This window comes from Pholcus phalangioides, unplaced genomic scaffold (genome assembly GCF_987345545.1).
Source record: "Pholcus phalangioides strain wild (caught in Gottingen) unplaced genomic scaffold, Ppha-v1.0 ptg000022l_1, whole genome shotgun sequence".
In the NCBI taxonomy this organism is placed as follows: Eukaryota; Metazoa; Arthropoda; class Arachnida; order Araneae; family Pholcidae; genus Pholcus; species Pholcus phalangioides.
The window spans coordinates 6,013,850-6,036,962 of NW_028301615.1; the positions used below are offsets into that span (position 1 = coordinate 6,013,850).

The 23,113-nt window shown below is 38.6% G+C and overlaps 1 protein-coding gene across 1 annotated transcript in view; it reads left to right on the forward strand.

The window, feature by feature from the left end:
- The window catches only part of Non3 (Ribosome production factor 2-like protein Non3), a 118,986-nt gene that overhangs the window by 68,235 nt on the left and 27,638 nt on the right, over positions 1–23,113 (forward strand). The window contains exon 7 of the mRNA XM_089250162.1: positions 18,566–18,668. Within this exon, the coding sequence (XP_089106288.1) occupies positions 18,566–18,668 (103 nt within the window). The remainder of the gene's footprint in view (positions 1–18,565; positions 18,669–23,113) is intronic.

The window sequence follows — 23,113 nt, forward strand, 5'->3', positions numbered from 1 at the left end:
AGCAGAATACACCAAAATCTGTGACTTGTGTTCTTCTTGAAGAATTTTAAGGAGTACAAAAAGAGTTCTTCACTCATGTTTTTCTGTTTAAATAAAATAAAAATTGTAGGCACCTTGAAGAGCATATACAAACTACACGGAAAACACAATCAGTGCCGCTGCAGAACAATCTCTGAAAGAATACTTAACTTTTTTTTTGCTGTATGACATACAAAATAAGTCTGAAATGAAAAAGAGGAAATTATGGTGCTTTCTTCTTGACATCCCAGACTTACCATCTTTGAGTGAAGGGTGACATCAGTGTTATCACTACTGCCAGTAACTTTTCACCATGTTTTTAATAATGAATTGCACTTAACTTAGAGACCTATAGTAAAAAAAAGAAAGCATGTTTTGCTCAGTTTCTTTTTCTCAGCTTGTCTATATATTCTGAAATTGTACAGCATTCAAATTGAAAACTGGATTTTAATCCTGTCATGATGGAAAGAACAACTAGAATATCCTTTACCCACTATTTTTCATTTCAGTCAGTTTCTGCTGCAAGTTAATGTACCATATTTCATTGAAAAGCATTGAAGATTGTATCATGCTGCGGGGGGGGGGGGGGAAGAGATTTTAGTTTGAAAAAAAAATAACTGGATTAAAAACCGGTTTTTATGATACCAAAGCTATTGATAAGTTCAGCTGCTTTCATATGGGGAGATTTTAGCGAATGTTTGGTTTGTATTTTTAAAAAATAAATCTCTTGAGTTAAACTTAGTTTTCCTTTTTTCTTTAGTTAAGGGAAACTTAACTTGCATAGTGAGGTCATTCCACACCAAACATTATTGCTCATATTGTCACCCCTTGAGAAAGATTGAAGATATGCATCTGGTCTGCCTCTCCTGTTATAAACATTTTTCAAGCTGGTTGTTTACACATGTTGAACAAATTTGTGATATAGTTCTACTTTTCCCTCCCTTTATATTATTGATCAAATTTAGTTCTAGGAATTATATTGATATTATTCATTGTTCATGCATTCACATTAGTCACCTGTTCAGGTGACTTGTGTCAGTTATATATTTATTTTTTGCTTGCCCCAATCTCCCACCCTAATCTCCCAAATTTTCAAATTGTCAACAAAGCTTTTATCATACTGAACCTGGAAAAAATTACAGTAGATTCTTGCTAATCCGGCACATATCAGACTAGAGTGCGCTGGATTACTGGAAGTTAATTGGAAAAACCCATTTAAATCATGTAAACTGTGCACAGATATGTTTTCCTCTTCTGTGCTCGAAGAAATCGTGCCTAAAAATGTGAGAATACTGGACAGGCCAGACTGGCACACAGCTGGATTATCGAGAGTTTACTGTAATTGAAGAATTTTGTATAGCTAGCCTGTTACGTGTTGGAGGCGCAACGTCATAGGTAGGCAAGCTTACAAGTTCAATACAGAGATTTTTTAAATTTACATGTTCTATTTACAATTTATACAACCATTACAAACTCAACAGCAAGAGCTTTTGGCCGGCGTGCGGAGAAGTCAAATGTAAACGAACAATAAAGATAGTTGGCTTTGACTACATAAAAATACACATGTTGCCACATTGACATAAATAATAATAATAAAGAGAATGATAATAAACATGGTGGGAAAAGGGTCACTACATTACATCCTCCCAGTCGAGAGGATCATAAGCTCTCGGCGAATTATACGTTGAAACTCACTTTCTTTCTGGAACGCAGTTCCATTTCTTTTTGACCTGAGGATACAGTCTTCTGTGGGACCAAAATTATGTCCTTTGGCTTTAGTAAGAAGCCAGGTTTCAGTCTGTCAACACTTATAGTAGTGGCACGGTCCGGGATCTGCAATGTGAAATGTGTGTCATCTCTTTTGATGCATAGGGGCCATCATAAGGCGGCCACAAAGTAGGCTTAAATGCGTCACATCACACAAAAACGTGAGAACAGTCATCTAGAGCTGGATGCCAGAAGATTTTGTGTGAGCCATGTGTGGTTGTAGGAACTGGACGAATTTATGACATAGTGTTGTGGAGTGTTTCTACAAATTCATCGGGGGAACATCATTGGAGAACTGGAAAAAATCCTCTAGTAAGAGAAGTGGCGTCCCATAGATGAGTTCAGCTGATCAAGCTCCGATGTCTTCCTTTACACACGAGCGTATACCTAGAAGAACGCTAGGAATCATGTTAGTCCAGTGGCCAGTTTCGGGACAGCGTAATGCAGTCTTCAGGTCACGATGAAAACGTTAAATGCAACCATTTACTGCTGGATGATATGGTGTGGTACAAATTCTTTCAATACTAAGGATTGTAGCAACGGCTCGAAACAAGGAACTTTCAAACTGTTGACCGTGATCACTGGTGATGGTCTCAGGGGTACTAAAACAGCTGATCCAACCTGAAAAGAAACATCTCGCAACAGTTCTGCTGTCATGTCCTCCTTGGGGATAACTTCCTTGGGAATAACTTGCCAAACGATCCACTATTGTTAGACAGTACCAAAATCCACGGGAGGGTGGGAGTGGTCCCACAATGTCTATGTGCACATGTCCAAAATGTTTATCACACAACGGGAATTTTCCAAGTGGCGCTTTGGTATGTTTGATTTTAGATTTTTGGCATGCAAGACTTGTCTTGCACCATTCTATGCAGTCTTTTTTCATATCTTTCCAAACAAAATGACTGCAGAGCAAGTTTTCAGTAGCTCGTTTGCCAGGATGATTCAAGTTGGGCACAGTGCTGAATGCTTGAAGTCTGTATGGTTCAGGAATGTAAGGTCTAACCTTTCCAGTTGAAACGTCGCATAAAATTTCAATTTCGCTGTTGATCAGCATGGGTTTGAATTCTAAGCTAGTAGAAGTGTGAAGTTGTTTCAACTCTTGATCTTCCCTTTGAGCTTTGGCAATTTCCTTATAATCGAGAGGAGAAGGAAATTCGATCAAACTGATACGGGAAAAAGCGTCAGCAACAACATTTTCAACACCAGATATATGACGAATATCGGTGGAGTATTGCGATATAAAGTCCAGATACCTTATCTGCCTGGCTGAGTTGTTCTTGCTGATCTGATTGAAGGCATAGGACAATGGTTTATGGTCACTAAAAATTATAAAGTGCCGTCCTTCTAATAGGTATAAAAAATGCTTTATAGCAGCGTATATAGCTAATAGTTCTCTGTCGAAAGCAGTGTAGTGCTGCTCAGATTTTGACAATTTACGAGTGAAAAATGCGATGGATTGCCAGTCATTTCCAACTCGTTGTTGTAGGGCACTTCCAATCACATAGTCGGATCCATCGACCATCAGTGCCAACACAGAATTTTGCTGTGGATATGACAAAAGGGTTATATTAGCCAAATCAGACTTGTAATTTTCAAAGGCAATTTTGGATTCTTCAGTCCATTGGATGAGACGTTTATCGTGCCTTTTGCTATCTTTAAGGTACACGTTGAGAAAAAATGTGCTTTTTCGCTGCATTTGGGATAAAGCGCCTGTAAAAATTAATCATCCCGAGAAATCGGCGCAGCTCTTGAATGGTCTGTGTATATGGATAGTTCAGGATAGCTTCAACTTTCTTTTCCAATGGTTTGATACCGTGTTCACTTACAGTATGTCCTAAAAATGCTACTTCAGATTTTCCGAAAATGCATTTATCAATATTCAAGACAACTCCGAATTCGGAGAATTTCTTCAAAATGTATCTTCAGTGAACAAGATGCTTCTCTGGAGATGTCGAAGCGATAAGTACATCATCCAAGTGAGGAAAACAAAAGTCAAATTATTGAAATACAGAGTTCATGAACCTTTGCAGTGTTTGACTGCACAAACCGAAAGGCATGTAAAGAAACTCGTATAGTCCGAATGGAGTTATGACTGCCATCTTCTCAATGTGTGCTGGCTGTACTGAAATCTGGTATTATGTTTTAACCAAGTCAAGGGTACTGAATATCGTTTTTCCCGCGAGAAAATTTGCTAAGTCATGCACGTGTGGAATCAGGTAGTGGTAGGGTTTCGTTCTGGCATTTAACATGAGATAATCCCCACAACAATGCCATCCTCCATCTGCTTTCACAACCATATGCAAAGGGCTGGCCCAATCGCTTTTGGAGGGCCGACACCAACCTTGACTTTCCATGTAAGCGAATTCGCGTGTAGCGATAGTAAGCTTGTCCTGTGCCAAACGTCTGGCCTTGGCAAATACAGGTGGGCCTGGTGTCTCGATATAAAATGAGTAACGTTATGTTTAACTGACTTGGTCGAGAAATTTATCTTAGTCAGTTCAGGAAATTTGTATAACAGCTTATGATAATCAGTAGTATCATGCATAGCAAATGTGACACCAGTGGAGGGTACTTCTGCCCTGGATCCGGATATGGGCATTTTTGAATCTTGTGAAACTAATCGACATTTGTTCATGTCAACCAAAAAGCTATATCGACTAAGAAAATCGGCGCCTAGGATTGGCTTAAACAAATTTCCAAACGAAATTCTTATGCAAACCAAAGTCCAAGTTCAGTATCTTAGTACCAAATGTAGGAATCCATTGCCATTAGCAGCAGCAAACTGAAAGGAAATGGTTTTGTTCAACAATTCAGATTTTTCATCAGGTAACAGATACCAATGCTCCAGTATCAACAAGGAAGTGCAATCCGTTTTTACAATCATACACAAATAGGCAACTTGCAATATTAGAATTTTTTCTGTACTCCCCCAACGAATGCGCTACTCGTTTTTTGATTGCTTGTAAGAGCATGGCGCTGTGCACTTGTGAGCTTTTTCTCTGAATTTCCTGTGGTACCAGCATATTTGAGATGTTTGTCCCGCTGTCCGAGGGTCCGTGAGAGAGATTTGCGAGACCTAAATCATGTGTTGGAGGCACAATGTCATCGGTATTCAAGCTCACAAGTTGAATACTGTGATTTTTAATTATTTACATGTTTTATTTGCAATTATTACAAACTCAACAGCAAGAGCATGTGACCAGCGTGCGGAGAAGCCGAATGTAAACAAACAAAGATAGCTTTGCCTACATAAAAATGCACATGTTGCCACACTGACATAAATAATAATAAAGAGAATGATAATAAACATAGTGGAAAAAGGGTCGCTACCAGCCTATATTTGTAAAAAAGGTGGATTTTTTTTTTCAGAGCATACCAAAATGGTATTTTAGTATCTTGTGATCGAGCTGACAGACAGCATATGGAACAGCAGTCAGAAGTGGTTTATATCACAATCTAAAACATAATAAAAGCAGTGAAATGCCTTTTACCATCAGATGTGTTACTAATGTGGATGAATTGGTGCTATGCACCTCTTCAATAGAAGACTCATACACACTCAATTTGTGCTTTTAATGAATGAGTGTAAATGTACTTTAATTGTAATAAGGTTTGACAAATCGGAAAAATATTTAGATGCCAGACAAATTTCTTAAAAGCTAAGCATAATTTTCCTCCCAAAAAAAAAAACATTTCTAAATAATTTTTTTTTTAATTTTTGATCTGATATTATAGGTGACCCGGCACCTGAGATTTGTCAAGTCCTGGGGGGTCTATTACGCTCATGTCATTATACAACGAGGTCGTTAGTGACATCATGCCCTTAACGCAAATTCTCAACGAGCCCCATAACGCAAATCTCTACGACCATCGTTAAAAACTTGATTTTTCTCAGCAGCCGGCGGTATTTCGTTATCTATTTTACGAAAAAACTCCCTGGTCCAAGAGTTGCGTTAGCTCTGAAATGACGAATCAGATAATTTTCTCCGCTGCTGATAATCATCATCACTATCAAAGAGTGTTGAAAAACGTGTGTTATTATTGTATTTTTATTTATTTGTGCGTCTCGGTTGGCCCTAATTTTCTCGTAAGCTACTTTTTTTTTTTTAAATTCATCCGGATTCTTTCTATTTTCGTCAAATATTTGAGAAAGGGGTAGGCTATACACGCACATCAAATTGTCACGGGGAAAATTTTCTAAATTATTACGTTTAAAAAATGTTCTATTGAAGTTCAATGATGTTATGAATTTTTAAAACGACTTACAAAAATATCACCATCATATATTCCCATGTTTTTACATATTTATCTACCGTCTTGATATTAAGACAAAATCAAGAACAAGTAACCTTTTATTTACATCATTAATTAGACAATTGGTTTCCTTGTTTCACACAACATGAAAATGAAGTGCCACCAAATTGACACTGTTTTGTTGACATCTCTTTTATACTCCTATCAGAAAATGCACTCAAGGATTAGAAAAAATTAGTTGATTAATAAAATTTACTTAAATTTTTTATAGTGTACTTGGTGCGCAGAGTATAGTGTGTGTGTGTAAAAGGGTGTTTACTGCATTACATTTCTATGTACTGCACAGAAAGTAGCAATACAATTATTTTAACACTATCAGTGATATTACAAAATATCTATGTTATTAAACGAATTAAGGGAAAAAAACTGGAGGTGTTTGAAAATATATTGACGTCGATTTTGAACGAGCTGTAAAAAAATATTACGAAAACATATCGTAATAGAGAGAGATTTACCAGTTAAATAATATTCTTATATCGAGAGAGTTTAAGATTGGAATAAAGGCATTTCTATGCAAGATTTGAAAAAAAAAATGTTGTAGAGTGATTTATCTTTGTACCGAGTACAATAATTTATAACGATTTATCACTATGAATAATTTTTTCCAATCGGTATGTGTACAGATAGCATTTTAAACTATAATGCTTTATGAATCATATTACTAAATTAAGTAACGTAATTCAGAGAATTATTATTCATTATAATGAAAAACTTGATAAATTAATAATGAATGAATAATTTCCAATTTCAACTAATTTGTCTCCGTTGCTCTGACCTTCAGCGAAAAATGTACACGCTAGCAGCCATGTTTATTTCTGTAATGCGAGCTTAACGAGTGGTTTCCGGTTCTTGTTAGCTAACGTTTCACGTAGCGATGGCGATAACGTAAATCTATCCCACAATGCACCACAAACCCCAAACACATTTGAAACGCTGGCATAATGACATCAGCGTAATAGATCCCCTGATGTATAATGAATATTTATAATATGTATAACTGAACTGTGAAATATGTATATATATATATATATACACAAGGGGTGATCAAATGAAAAGGTACGAAACGACGTAAAAACGTAACAGTTAAATATTGCATATTCCGCCATGGGAGAACGTAGTGAGACATCTCGGGATGCGATTGGAGTCTCTGACTGGGATCGGAGCATGTGCAGGAGAGAGCAGAGGCTCCTATCAAAAGCGGCAGTCCGTATGAGGACAAGATGGCGTTTGTGTTGCAAAATTTGACGATTGAGGAGCAGCGAGGTGTTATCTGATTTCTGACAGCGGAAGGTGAGAAACCGGCAGCTATTCATCGCCGGATGGTGACAGTTTACGGGGAGAAATGTGTCTCTGGCAAGTCTGTCAGAAAATGGAGTGCCCGTTTTCGTGCAGGCCGTGAGAGTGTGGGTGATGACCCGAGACCAGGCCAGGCAAACACTGTCATCACGAGCGATCTCATCGACAAGGTGGACGACCTAGTGAGAAGTGATCGGCGTGTCACATTGCGAATGTTGGCGGTGAAGGTGGATGTCAGCTATGGAACCGTGTGGACAATTGTTCACGACAGGTTGCGATATCGGAAGGTGTGTGCCGCTTGGGTTACGAAGCAGCTCACCGTGTAACGTTACCAATTGAGCCCCCGTGGAAATCGTCCTTTATTCTAGTCATTGTTTATATATTTTGTCTCCGGGATCGACCGGTAGGATCATGTCCGCCGTTCGGTCTACAATTTGTTATGTTTGGTTGCCAGATTCAATATTATAATGTTTAAAATATTTCCTTTTATCATGAAATTATGTAAATCAGATATAAGCTAATACCGCACCGTCAATGTTGTGATTGGTTCTTCAGTGAGGCATTGTGGGAATGCTGCTCTATAAAAGCCAGCTAGAGATGTGCTGACTTACTTCCCTACGACCTTCTCCTCTACTTCCTTCCGATTTCCTTACCTACGACTTATGACCGACTAAACGGTTTAATCAGCAAGGCGTCACGCCCTGTCATGGTGTGAGCTAGATCGTCTCATAAATACAATGAAGTTACAGTAGTAGAAGTGTGCCTTGACACTTATCTCGTCTCATCGCCCGTAAGGTTTCAACGGCGTCGTGATCCAGTGATCGGTTAGTGGCCAGACCGGCCACCCGTGGACTTTCATCTCCAGTTCCATGTGCAGTGGCTGAGCTTTCATCTCAACGTGTGTGTTTACACCAAAATCGTCTGAAGCTGGTGGCGACGAGTCTTTGGCTGTGTGGCAGACACCTGGGAGTATCTATCGGACGATGTGATAACACGTGAAAACTTGGACAACGGCGGTGAGATCGATTCATATTTTTGTTTCATTGTGACAATAAGAGAAAAGCCTGTGATAATTGTGATAAAACGTTAATTAATAGTTTAACATATAAAGGGCCTGTGATAATTGTGATTACGCTGATTAATGGTTTAACAATATGATTGAATAAATGTTATAGTTCTATCTAAACTTTGTCTATTCCATTGTTGTCATCCACTCAATGTTTACTGGGGGAAAAAATATTAAAGAACCGGGAGGTAACGATCAAGAACGTTACAACCGACCAGCAAAAGGAACTGCGTATGGGGCTAGCACTGCAACATCTGTTTCGGTATCAGGAAGACCCCGCTTTCATGGAGCGGATCGTCATAGGTGATGAGACCTGGTGCCATCACTATGAGCCAGAGACAAAGCGGGACAGCATGCAGTGGAAGCATGCGCCGTCACCTCCCCCTAAAAAGTTCAAAGCCGTGCCGTCAGCAGGCAAGGTGTTGCTCACCGTCTTTTTCGACGTTCAAGGTCCGCTACTTGTGGAATTCCTCAAGCACAGAAAAACCATTAACTCCGATGTGTACTGTGAGACACTCCGACGCCTACGCAGGTCCATCAAGAACAAAAGACCGGGGCTGCTCACGAAGGGTGTGGTTCTGCTCCATGATAACGCGCGTCCACACGTCTCCAAAGTCACACACATGGAACTGGCCAAGTTCAAGTGGGAGCCGTTGGACCATCCGCCCTACAGTTCGGACATGTCGCCCTGCGATTTCCATGTGTTTGGTCCACTGAAGAAACACCTGAAAGGGAAGCGCTTCAACTCGGACGACGTACTCAAGGACGCTGTGAAGGACTGGGTCTCGTCACGGCCACAGGAATTCTGGGAACAAGGAATCCTGCGGCTTGTTCATCAGTGGGATCGTTGTGCTCAGGCCTATGGTGTATATTTTGAATAAAGTCTACATTTGTACCCACCGTGTCGTTTCGTACCTTTTCATTTGATCACCCCTTATATATATATCAGGGTTGGCAGGTTTTTGACGCATGTCAGTTTTTGACGGTTTTAACTGTCACGTCAAAAACCCTCTGTCATGATTTACGATATAGCCTACTGGGTGATTATAACTAAGGTTCTGATTTCAAAACACTGTAAAAAAAGAGCGATTGTCAGAATGACTTGAAAATTGTCATGAATATTCCTGAAAAAATGCAATTTTATTTGGTAAAGAGGAAAAAATACTTAAAAATGTAAAATTAATGACATCATCCAACATGTGGGAAATTTGCTCGCAGAATGGAAACGATAGCCAGTCATGGCAAAATTATAACTTAATTATAGCATTGCATGAGTCCATAATTCACGGAAACATCACAAAAAAATGAAGTAATTGAACAAATAACTACAACTTACTCAAAAAATGTTAAATACACTCATTGCCATAAAAATTTGCGCACCCAGAAGAAGTCGTCGAAATGAAACGAAATTTTACACAAGTACTACGTTGATATAAGTAAGTGATTAGCCTCACTCTCAGTTTTATGACAAAATTTCACATTTATGAGACGAATGACTACGGGCACTAGATTAATCTCTCTCTATATATATATATATATATAGATATATAGCTTTCGATATTAAAATATTTCATTTATACGAAGCACAATTTCAATTATTTGACATTTTCATTTTGATTCGAACTCCAAATCTTTGGCATTTGGACATTTCCAACTATCAAATCCAAGCAGTTTTTGCAGATTGTGAAAACGCGTCGCTGAATTGGTTTTTCATGCGTATTATCAACACACAAAACCATAAATTTTAGGTTGACAGATACAAAGAGTCGCATTAAGCGGGTTATGGACATTTCAAAGTGAAGACTTACGTGAGAATTTATTGCACTTTTTTAGAAATCAGCAGATGCAGTGAGTGTCTAATAAACGGATTTAAATTGCTTTAAATGTAGTCATACGAGTTTTTAGAATTTTTTTTCTAATGTCCACAATATTGTTCTTGCAGGATAGGAAAATTGCATTGAAATTATTTAGGATGCTGCGGGCCAGTAGTAGGGCAGTTAAAAGGAAGCATTACAGTATCGATTGTAAAAACGTTAAAGATGTGGTGTCAATCTTGGAGGAAGTCCCAATACAGGGGCGGCTCGAGCATACCTGCAACTCGGGTGCGAAGCCTCATGTGCCGCCCCTACTGGTGACCCTGCCAGGAGGCTGATAGGGATTCGGAGAAGGGCACTTGGAGATAAGCCTGATTTTTTTTCAGAAGAAAGCTGCAGATAATTGTTTACCGTGCAAAATGTGCGGGACCATACGTCCCGCTTTTGAAGTTGAAAATTTTTTGTTCTAGACTTATTTTACCATTCTTAATAAATACCAGATAACTTAACCTCCTTGAAAGAGCACTTATTTTTGTGAGCCATCATCACTTATCCTGTGAAGATGATATTTAACGGGGTAATTTTTATTAAGAAAATTTTTTCAAAGGTGTTTCTGGTATTCCAGGGGTCGGACAAGTGAAAAACCTAAATTTTCCTTTGCCTTCATTTGACTATTGTGGATCAAATTCTGAGTGAGGGTATGGGCCCCCAGGCTCGGATCTTTCGCAGGCCCCCTCCCAGTCAGATTTCTCACGGCCCGTTCTACAGTTAATTTATAGCCTGAAAAAGCCAAAAAAATTGAGAATTATCCCGGGCTCTTGTGGGGGGGAGGGGGCCATGGGTGAGGGAGCCAAAATGGCCCTTGTAATAGAGTACAGGGGTGGCGCTTAGCCACACGGGGCACCGCTTAAAAGAATGCTAAATCTGGGGTGAATGGGTAAAAAAAAATTCAATTTGCCAAAAAAAAAAACCAAACTGTCGGCTCTGGAGGGGCGCAAAATCGGAAATGAAGGGCCGAAAAAATGTTTTGTTAGGAATTGTGTGGTTAAATTGTGAGGGAGGGACATGACCTTCTAAGGGTAGGGCTGACAGGGCTCCAGCTTGAGGCCCGGAGCTAAATCCTTATAACTTTTCTTTTTTCACTCTATAAATTAACTGTAGAAGGGACCCTGTGGAAAATTGGGCATGGGCCCCACAAAAGATTCACTGACGCAGGAGGTAGAGGCTATGGAGGGAGTAATAGGTAGGAGGTGCAAAAAATAAGTCCCACGCGGGTACAGATTTTGTCTCGAGCCGCTCAGATAGCTTACATTCTTGTTTCTGGTATTACGGTCAGAGACCTTGTCTATTTTCTTAATGTTTCCGTTGTCGAGGTATAGTATGACTCAAAAGTGTGATGTCGTGAATTTTTACTGTGCTAAATTTTGTTGTCTTAAGTAAAGTCTACGCTGCCGCCCCTTACAACCTGCCGCCCGGGTGCGCCGCACCCCTTGCACCCTCGCTTAAGCAGCCCCTGTCCCAATACATTATCACAGCAATGTAGTTTTAAAAAATTTTAAATTTCGCGGGTTTTTTCCCCCATGTATGATTTGATCTCTTGGAGTTCGTTGTAACTGAATTCGACTTTTTTTTCAGCAGAGGCAATGGATTGGCACCCCCTTTCAAAATTCATAAAAAATACCCCAGAGCAATCATTCTCTATTCGATTTTTATAAATACATATTCCCCATCAGACCACTCAGTGCTAGCTGAAGATAGCTTTGTGCTAAACTAGATGGCTATCCGTCTGTAATTGCATAAAAACGATGGGTTTTTTCAAGCTTTCATTTTTCACCCATCTACTTCTTGGATTACATTTACTACCAGCACTCAAAAGAATGTCAATGAATGGTCAACAAATCTTTGTCTGCTTTCTTTATGGTAGCCCTCTTTGAATGAAAAGTCTGAACACACACAATTTTCTGTCTTTACAGTTATTCCATTTTGATTTATACAATTTTGTGATAATATTCCATTTTGCTTAAACCTCTTCTATAGTTTGTGTCAGGGCCTACTATCACCCCCCAAGTCGTAAAACCACCGAGATTATATGAACCACTTTTTTTATTTCCTCCTTCCTCATGTTAATGTTACTTGAATGGGGAAAAATTACGGAAAAGATATTCTATGCACATTTTGTTTGAAATTAAATTTTTTTAATCACTCTGACTAAAAAAATTTAATGTCACAAATTTCTTCGTGGCCCCCGTATCAGTAGCTGTGGCTCCCCTTTTGCAAGATTTTCATCCGTGGCCCCCTGGAATATCCTAGGGCCCCCCTGGGGCCATATGGCCCCCGGTTGAGAACCACTGATCTAGATTATCTGACGTGAAGTGTTCAAAATGTAACGGTATCCATCCTGTCGCAAATTGTGTTAGTTACAAAAATCTGAGTGTCGCGGCATGCAAGGATTTTGTGCGGAAGAAAAATCTTTGTTTTAATTGCTTGTCAAACAAACACTTGAGCAAGAAGTGCTGCTCTCAGTTTTCATGTGGAATATACAACGCGAGACATCATTCCAGTCTCCACGAGCAAATGCATTCAAACTATGCTACTGCTTCTGTGTCGCGTGATGAACCAGCTGTCAAGTGCACTGGAAGTTCTTCGGAAAGACCACCTCAACTATCTCTCAACGCTGCTGCACAGGGAAACATTGCCTTGTTGCCTACTGCAGTTGCATCGGTCCGTGATGCCAGGGGTCGTTGTCAAAGTGTCCAAATCCTACTTGAATCTGGTTCTCAGGCGACATTCATTTCTCAATCAACTGCCCAGAGGCTTGGCCTTCATGTATCATCTTGTGTTCGTGTCCCAGTAGCTGGATTGGCATCTTTTCAGCCGACTACTATTCAAGGAACTGTCAGTTTGTGCATAACATCAAAATACAATCAATGCGAAATGTTCAACATGGATGCTTTTGTGCTAAAGAGATTGACTGCTCCTCAACCGTCTTCGGTGATCAAGTTCAAAGATCGTGACATGCTTGATGGTCTAAAGCTGGCGGATCCAAGATTTTCCACTCCAAGTGACATTGATTTAATCATAGGGGCTGATCACTTCTTCTTGATAATTCTTCCTGGTCAGGTGATGAACGCAAACAAGGAGCCCATTTCCCAAAATTCGAGATTGGGATGGGTCGTTACTGGCAAAATGAACAATGCTCTTCATTTGTTGGACTGACAGTGACAAATCTCAGCATGAATGACGAACTGAAACGGTTTTGGGAGATTGAATCAATTCCTTGTGCAAAGGTTCCTGACCTAACTCCTGAGGAGGAATCCTGTGAAAAGCATTTCAGGTAAAATGTCTCGATCAACGAGAATGGATGTTTTGTTGTGAAACTTCCAATCTACAAACCTGATGTGAAATTGGGAAACTCTTATGACTCTGCATTCTCGCATCTGCAGTCGCTACAAAGAAAATTCAAGCACGACCCAGAATTGTCAATAGAATACAGATCGTTTATGACAGTCAAGACGATTATCTAGATGCAGCAAGAATCATTTCTAATGACTTCTACGTAGATGATTTGCTATCCGGTGCAGATATTACGGAAGATGCCAAGCTGTTGTGCTCACAAGTGTCTTCGTTACTTTGAATCGGAGGTTTTGAGCTTCGTAAGTGGAGATCGAATTTGCAATCACTTCTAAAGGAGCTGGATGCAGATTGTGATGACCACAATATTGCAATTGACAGCAATGAACAGTCCAAGGTATTGGGATTGAACTGGAATTCTGTGGATGATGCCTTTTTCTTCACATCATGTTTCAACATTGATGTTCTCTTGATGAAATGCAAATTCCCCTCTAGATCTGCTCAGATATTCGATCCAATGGGATTAATTTCCCCATGTATAGTATGGATCAAAATATTCTACCAAAAGTTGTGGGTGGTGAAATGTGATTGGGATGATCCATTACCCTATGCTCTAACAAAAGAATGGCTTGAGTTTCAAGCTCATTTTAATGCAATAAATGTGCTAAAGGTGCCTCGTTGTGTATCGGCATCAGAGGGTCCGGTATCATTACGTGGATTTTGTGATTCCTCTGCTCAAGCTTATGCTGCTGTGATTTATTACTGTCAAGAAAATTCTGGGCATACTAAGGTCACTATTTGTATCGAAGACTAAGGTAGCGCCTGTGAAACAGCTGTCAATTCCAAAGCTTGAACTCTGTGGTGCATTCCTGCTGGCTCAGCTGTTCAAATATGTGCTGAAATTTATCAAGATACCAGACATTCAAGTTTTTGCATAGTCTGATTCCAGAGTGGTCTTGTCCTGGTTGTCGTTACATCCACGAAGATGGAAAACCTTTGTCGCTAATTCTCGATACGCTACCAGTAAGTGTATGGAATCATGTCACATCAAAGGACAACCCAGCTGATCTTGCATCTCGAGGAATCAGTCCTGAGCTGCTGCAAGAATGTGAACTCTGGTGGCATGGACCACCATTTCTCCGTGATCCATCTGCATCCTGGTCTAAGACAAATGATGAATTGCTGAAATCATCACCTATACCTGAAGAAAGACTGTATCCAATATACTCATACGCAACATCGATCAACAACACTCTGAGTGATTTATTTGAAAAATATTCATCTCTGTCCAAAATCATTTGTATCGTTGCATACTGTTTCAGATTTTTGTCAAAATGCATCGGGACAAAACCCACTGACAGCAACATCGCGAAAACCACTGTGAAGCCATTGCAGTTGTCTGAGATAGAACGTGTAAAGAAAGTAATCATTTGATAGGTTCAAGACTGTTCCTTCAACGATGAGATAAATTGCATTCGTAACGGAAGACCATTGAACTGTAAAAGCATTCTTGGATCTCTGAATCCATTCATCGATAAAGATGGTGTTTTACGGGCAGGAGGCAGATCTCAACGATCAAAATTGACCTATGGAGCCAAACACCCGATCATCCTGCCGAAAGATCACCCAATTAGTCTGCTTATTATTCGTGAATCTCACATTGCGAATTTGCATGCAGGTCCGATGCTTCTATCCAACATCTTGAAGCAATCGTATTGGATTATTGGAGCTAAGAGGATAATTCATAGCGTTATTCACAAGTGCATTGTGTGTTTCCGGTTTCATTGCAAATCAACTTCTCAGCTGATGGCTGATTTGCCAGGTCCTCGAGTCACCATGAGCAGATCATTCACGAACTGTGGTGTAGATTTTGCTGGCCCTATCGAGATAAAGCTTCATAAGGGTCGTGGATCCAAATTCTCGAAGGGATACATTGCTCTTTTCATATGCTTGGCAACTAAGGCTGTACACCTCGAAATTGTGTGATCTCTCATCGGATTCTTCCATTACGGCCTTGAAGAGATTAAATGCGCAACGTGGCGCGCCATTGAATATGTACTGTGATAATGCAATGAATTTCGTTGGTGCAAGGCGTAAGCTCGACGACCTAACGTTGTTCGCGAAGGAGATAAACAACAATCCAAAAATCTCATATTTCCTCAACCAACATTCCATTCAGTGGCACATGATACCACCTTCCTCTCCTCATTTTGGAGGGCTTTGGGAGGCCGGAATTAAATCAGTCAAGTTTCATTTGAAAAGAGTTGTTAGAGATTCACGCCTGACATTTGAAGAGCTATCTACTCTAGTGTGTCAAATTGAAGAGATACTCAATTCCAGACCATTGGTGGCTCACAATGACGAAAACATAGATTCGATGCAAGTGTTGACACCCTCTCATTTTTTGACTAGCGATATTCTGTGCTCAGTTCCAGAAGAAGTGGACGATGTCAAGCATCCGTCAACGAGATGGCAACTTGTTCGGAATCTGAAGAATAGTTTCTGGAAACGATGGCACACTGAATATCTCCATTCTCTGCAACAAAGGCATAAATAGAAGAACACCTGCCCCAACCTGTCCATAGGTGATATTGTGGTACTTAAGGAGAGCAACCTTCCACCATCAAGCTGGCCGATTGCTAAAATTGTGGAAACACATCCCGGAACTGATGGACTCGTTCGTGTAGTCACGATTAAGACTAGCAAGGACCTCTACAAGCAGACTATTACCAAGGTCATCAAGCTTCCCTTGTGACTCTAATGTATTATAATTAATAGTAATTAATTAGGGCAGGAGTATGTTTACAGTTCGGTAATACGCCACCAGATGGCATTGTGTTCACATTTTTTATATATTTTTATTTAATTTTCTCATGCGGATGTTTGGTCCTAAGCGCTAAGTGTGTCTGAATAAGTGTTGTTGTTACCGCTGTTCGAGAAGCATGACTGCCAAATTTTTCATCTGATCAATTCGGAGTTAAATAAAGTTTTTTGTTTCGTTTAAACCAGAAATTCCATTCTTTCGCAGATGCGAGCAGAACATTTTTTTTTTTTTTTCAAGCAAGGTGGGATATTATACGATCTTTATTACATACTGTGAATACATACATGGATATTACCGATACATATTTCCATATATCGACTATTCAGCCACAAAATATGCAGTCCGTTGTGAAAAATTCAGTTAACTAGAATAAATGAAAGGGGTAAAGAAATAATCAAGGTCTAAATGGAATGGTCATCACCTGATCACATATGGATGTATTAAGTAACTAATAAAAATCTTTAGGCACCATCGAACACAAAACATTTGCATGATACCAAATAAATTACAAAAAAATTATATGAATAAAAAATGAAAAAAGTCGGGGTTTTGTGAGATGCTGTTGAAAATAAGCAGATAAAAATAATCATGGGTGAAAAAGCGGAGTAATTTACAGTTAAATTTTTCATCTGATCAATTCAGTTAAATAAAGTTTTTTGTTTCGTTTAAACCGTGAATTCCATTCTTTCGCAGACGCGAACAGAACAGCAAGCAAAGTGGGTAATTATTACTAAAAAGATCAGGACGAAAAAATGCGTCACGGAAAAGCAGGATTTATATATGGTCATCCGTTGCAATTTCAAAAAAAAAAGTCCCTGGTTTTTCCCCTTGTTTGACATGTTTTCTTTGATGTGGAATGTGCCATCACGTGATAAACTACAGATTTTTCAAGCGTGTGAATTTGCACCTATGTTACAATAGCTGACTCATGCCGTGTTTGGCTAAGCCTTCTCAAAGAAAGTGCTCTTTAGCCTCATATTGAAAAAATGCAAAACAGGATAGACCAGATTCTGAAACCATTTCATTATTTGGCATATACTTTGGACCCAAAATATAAAGGCGAAGAACTGACATGTGCGAAGTGATTTGGCTTGCACATGGGCAACAGAGAAAATTAACGGTTGTTTGCCATTGCTAATTTCATATGAAGCTTAAGAAATTTCTTTTCCATCTTCTTATTTCAGTGCAGCAGGAAGAATGGCAAACCCCCTGGTGATTTGGTGGAAAGGACTTTTTAAATGTAATGTTTTTTCAGCTGAGCCTGCATCTGAACTCATAAAACTAGCAATGCTTTTGCTGTCCAGTCCTGCCAGCTCAGCCTCTATTGAAAAAGTATTTTCTAACTTTGGGTTTGTCCATTCAAAACTTAAAAATAAGTTTGTAGTCATTTTGTGTAGAAAAATGTGCAAAATTAGCTACATGTTATCAGATGCTACATGGTAAAAATGAACCATACTATTCTAGATATTTTGTACCTCAAAAATTCAAAATTGCAAATTATAATTGATATTTTGTTTTAATTATTTTAATAGATTAGTGTTTGAAAATGAAACATTGTAATATCAATGTTTCTCATCAATAAGTGTTATATATCTATTCTATTCTAAAACATCTCAAAGCATTCATTTAGGTTTTTGACGGTTTAAACCAGTTTTTTATACTTGTCACATCAAAGGTTTTTGATGTCAAAAACCCAACCCTGACTGTAGGTGAAATGGATGACTTAGTGATGTCACAAGCTTTGCGTGGGGACTTTCTGTTATAGAAGACGTTGATTTAGTGCAACGACTCTTTGGTGAGATCTTCATGTCCTGTGCTAATGTTTATGGTGCTATAGGTACTGTTCCAATACTTCATACACAATGATCACTGGGCATTGTATAAAAATCAGTGTTGCAAATTGAATTTTTAAAAATTTTGTTGTGATGACCATACAAGAGCTAGGGTTTTGTTTTCCTTTTTATTCGAAAGCGCATCATATCAGACTTCTATCTTGAAGTTTATATGCATTCATTAATTTTTGGCCATACTAGGGACTTTATTTACAAAGTTATTTTCTGACCACCCTGTATATATTAGGTTCTATAAAACATTTATTTTTCTCTCTTTTAGACTTTTTTCATGGACCATTAGTGGAAAATATAAATGTGAAAGGCATAGATCATGTCATTCTGTTTTCTGAGAAATCGGGCAAGATAGCTTTTCGGAATTACAGGTATGAAATTAATTTTAAAATTTGAAAAAAACTACATGTACCCAGCAGCTATGCAGTGGTAAATAATTAATTAACCTTTGCATAGCTGCTGGGTTTCCCAAAAAGTATTTGATTTTGAGGGAAAAATTATTAATAAATAATATATATAAATAAAATTTACCTGGAAGAGATCAGGGTATTTTTGTTCCAAATCACTACAGAATGCTTCATTTTTAGCAAGAAAAAGAAAAAAATTCACCAATATTCTAGCGATGATTCTATCTCTCAGCAGTCAAATTGGCGAGATGACATCTGAATTGGATGACCATACATTGTTTTTCAACCTGTTGGCAATTTTTGTTGGTTATTTAGAGATTTAAGTATAGTTATGATTGGCTATAGGTGGACACGGGAGTGGGGGGGGGGGAGACTATTTCCCTCCTACAGTAAATCCCTTTTATATTCAAGTCTGTAGAGATTTGACACAAAGTGTTGGATGGCTGTTTGCTCTCTTCCTATTATGTTTTTATATACCACTAGCTATAATACCCTTTTCTTCAATTACTGACAGGAGTGAAAAAGTGAAAAACGCATGCTGGTTGCGTTTTTCTTCCCGGGTTTCGGCACCATAAATGTTCACAATCTTGTGGTGTGATTTTCGGGATGGGTCCAAGGTAACTAACACTATGTATTCCGCTGAACGAACTATAGATAAATAAAGGGACAATTCAAGATGCAATTAACAAACTATGAATTTATTGAAATAAGAGAGGGAAACGATACATGAGCCGCGTTGTTGTCAGTTTGGTCGCTGAGATGATACTGAGTTGCGCGCACGGTCATCCAAGGCAACAGCCGCTCGCCAATGGTATCCTGCTGCTATCTAGTGACCTCAACAGTGGCCTCTACCTGAGATGCAAGAGCCTGAGTACAAGCCAGACAGAAGTGGTCCTACATCTCCAGCAACAAGGATGAAGTATTACCCCAATGCCAGGTTCCAACACCACAGAAACAGGTAGCAGGCCCATCATCACAGACAATTCAGGATAATGGATTTTACACGGTCACAAGATCAGGTCACTTGGTAAAGCCTCCATCCAGGCTGATTTACTCTCACAAATTATAAGAAACTTATGGTTCCCCTAAAGGGAGGAAGATGTTATTAATTTATTATCATTATTATAATGAGTCGCAGAATGGCAACAGTATGGCATTCTAATGTCGGCTCGGTTATTATGGCAACATATGTCTCCGCTGGATGAGTATTGAAGTTTAGTTATGTTCTCGTTTGTAATCAATGTAGCATTGCATCACTAAATAGTCACCACTGTGCATTAGGACTGGGGAATATTGAAAATTTTACATCAAGACGCATTTTCAACCTTACATCATGATATACTAATATATCGATATACACAGGGCCCACACTCAAAAAATTAGAGAAATTAGGAGACAATGTGCTCCCCCCCCCCCAAAAACAACATAATCATAGCCTTATGCAGGGCTCCCACTTGTCCTACCGTTTGGTAAAATGTCATACTTTCTTGGTTTTGTCCTACTTTCTTGTTGTTCACCCACTTTCCTAATCAAAACCTATCAACAAAATTCATATAATTGATTTTAATTGAGGAGAGAATCATTGATATACAATCGGCCCCCCCCCCCCGTATTCGCAGTTTCTTTATTCACAGTTTTTTTTCCTTCATTGGAATTTTTTTTTCAACACAGAAATCATCATTCCTGTGGCTCGCTGAAGACATTACTGTCATCACTAGAGCCGTGGCAGCTCCCAAGAGAGAAAGTCACCTTGGGTTGGATTAGCATTTGGCCACAATGTGCGATAAAGGACACAACCATTTCTACAGAGCCAACTAAAGAGACTATAAAAGACATTGTCACATTAGCGAAAAAGGTGGGTGGAGAAGGGTTCATTGATATGGATGTAAAAGAAGTCGAACAGCTAATTAATAGCAATTCAGAGATACTGACCAAGAAGAAATTAATGCAGCCTGAAACTGAAGCGGTACCAGATGAAGAAGAAGTTCAAGATGTGAAAGATAAGTTCACTATGTGTAACATAGCAGAAGGGCTTCGCAAGTTCAAATCAGCGATAGATTGTTTTCATGACATAGATCCCTCTATGGTACGCTCTTCACATGTATAAAAATTGGTAAAGGAAGCCTTGTGAACATACTCTAACATACTTGATGATATGAAGAAGAAACGGCAGACAGAAATCGCAATGTTCTTTCAGAAAAAATAGCTAATAATCACTGCACCCGCTTTTACATTCCCTTATACCTCTGCGTTACCCTGCTTTTCTCGTGCTGCTCAATAAACGAGATATGCAAGAAAAAACTATGGTTTCGGTTATTCGCGGATTTGTTGTATTCGCAGTCCCCTCCGGAACGTAACCCCCAGATATAAGGGGGGCAGACGGTAATGCCAAATAATACGAATGTAGTAGATTGTAATTATTGATTCTGCCAAAACAGAAATTGCATTGTTTTTAAAGTTATTTGAGGGGGGTGTATGTGGACCATTTGCTGGTTTATTAATTTTTCATTTGTTTTTCATCAGTTTAAGGGTTCAACAAATAGAGTAGTGATTAAAAACTTCTACTTGATTGAAAAAATAATAATCTTGTACTTCATGCTCTTGGGCCGTAACATTTATCATTCAAAATTATGATGCATATTTTGTGTATAAGTGACACAATAGTTTGCATGATAAAGCAGTTCAGTTAGGTACATAGGCCTATTCTAGGTTTTGATGATACCAAATAACATTCAATTGTCATCTGTATTTTTAGGGCATAAACAATATTTACAATGCTCGGCAAAGAATTAGGGATGAAAGTGCTTCATTTGTCAAAAACGATGACACTGGCATTGAACAGTAGTAATCCTTTTTAAAAAAAGGGGGTGGACAATGCAGTAAAATGATCTGATTCACCTTGAATTCATTGGATCCTGTAATTTACACATTTTGCACTGTTCTTTTGAAAGTGGTCTCGAAAGAGGCATCATTCTTAGAAAACATACATGCCTTTATAATTTGCTGCTCATTGTCAAACTGAGTTGACAGACTGGACTGTGGAAAACTCCAAAAAAAGAGTATAATATATATTGAGAGACAGAAAAGAATTATCTGAGGTTGCTAGTACACTGTTTTGGCCAAAAATTGACTTTGTTACCAAGTCATTTCAGTCAGTTTATTTTGGTTGAAGTCAGTCTTATTATCCTAGTCAATACATACCAAAAAGTGGGTTCCTTTGCTAAAAGTTTGGTATCTCTAATTTTTCAATAAGTTGTAGGGCCACTAATAAAATATCAAGTTTGCAAAAACAAAAGCCTTGTGTAAGCAGATTTATATTGAAAAGATGTGAAAATTTTGATTTTTTTTCAGTTTTTGCTTTATATTTCTGTTTCTATGCATTATAGAACAAAGTGTAAATTACAGTATTGTAGAAGACAAAATTTACTACAAATTTTGTATTTATGATTTTTTTTATTTGGGCTTAGTTATCAAATTACAGAGCAGTGAAAATGTGATAATTTTTGCAAAATCCAAAAAAAGTTATAATCTCTGGTTTCACTAGAGCTTGTTTAACTAAATTAATTGCATTTATTGTACTAATGTTTTTTTAATCAGTATTCCGTACTGAAGAACGATGGTCAATTGCTGTAAGAGACAAAAAATTGTAGGTATTGTTCCGGATAATTTTTCACAAGACTTTGAGATTGCAAAACAAGAAGCGGCTCGACGGACAAACACAGATTTATTTACAGAACAGAGCAATTTACACATATTTACAACGTAATCAGAGAGCTAACAACTTTCTCACAAAGTTAAATCACAACTGACTTTTCATCCAGTTTCTCTATTGGAGCCTCTTTTCACAACTCCTCCCTACTATTTAAAGGTCTGTCGAAACTTCGAGAAAAGGAACATTCTAAAAAATTCTATTTTACAGTTTCCAAGTCGGCGGCGCCACGGTAGGGACTGTCTGGAGGGACGTGCCTTACTAGAATGTTCTTCCAGCCCTCCGCTAGTTCTTAGCCAATCGCATCTTTTTCCGCTATGAACCGAAACCGTTATCAATTCTCATTGCCAAAGCAAGATTGGGATAAAGAATTGCATCATCTATCGTCTATAGTTCGCAACAGTCGAGATGGTGGTTAATATATAGTGGGCTCATGGACCAGATAAAAGTTTATGCCTATGATTATCTGGAATTATATAGTTCGCTAGAAGTTTATTTGACATTATATATTATCTGTTCATTATAAAATACCCAATAGCTCTTTTTTGATAAGGTGCTTGAGAATTTCTAATTTTTTATTTGATATCAGAAATGATGCCCCTAGGAGCCACATTGCTCGCATTACATTCAAGCGAATGTAACCAATAGTGGATAAACCAATTGGTTACTTTTCACGATTTGTAAAAGATCTTTTATCAAA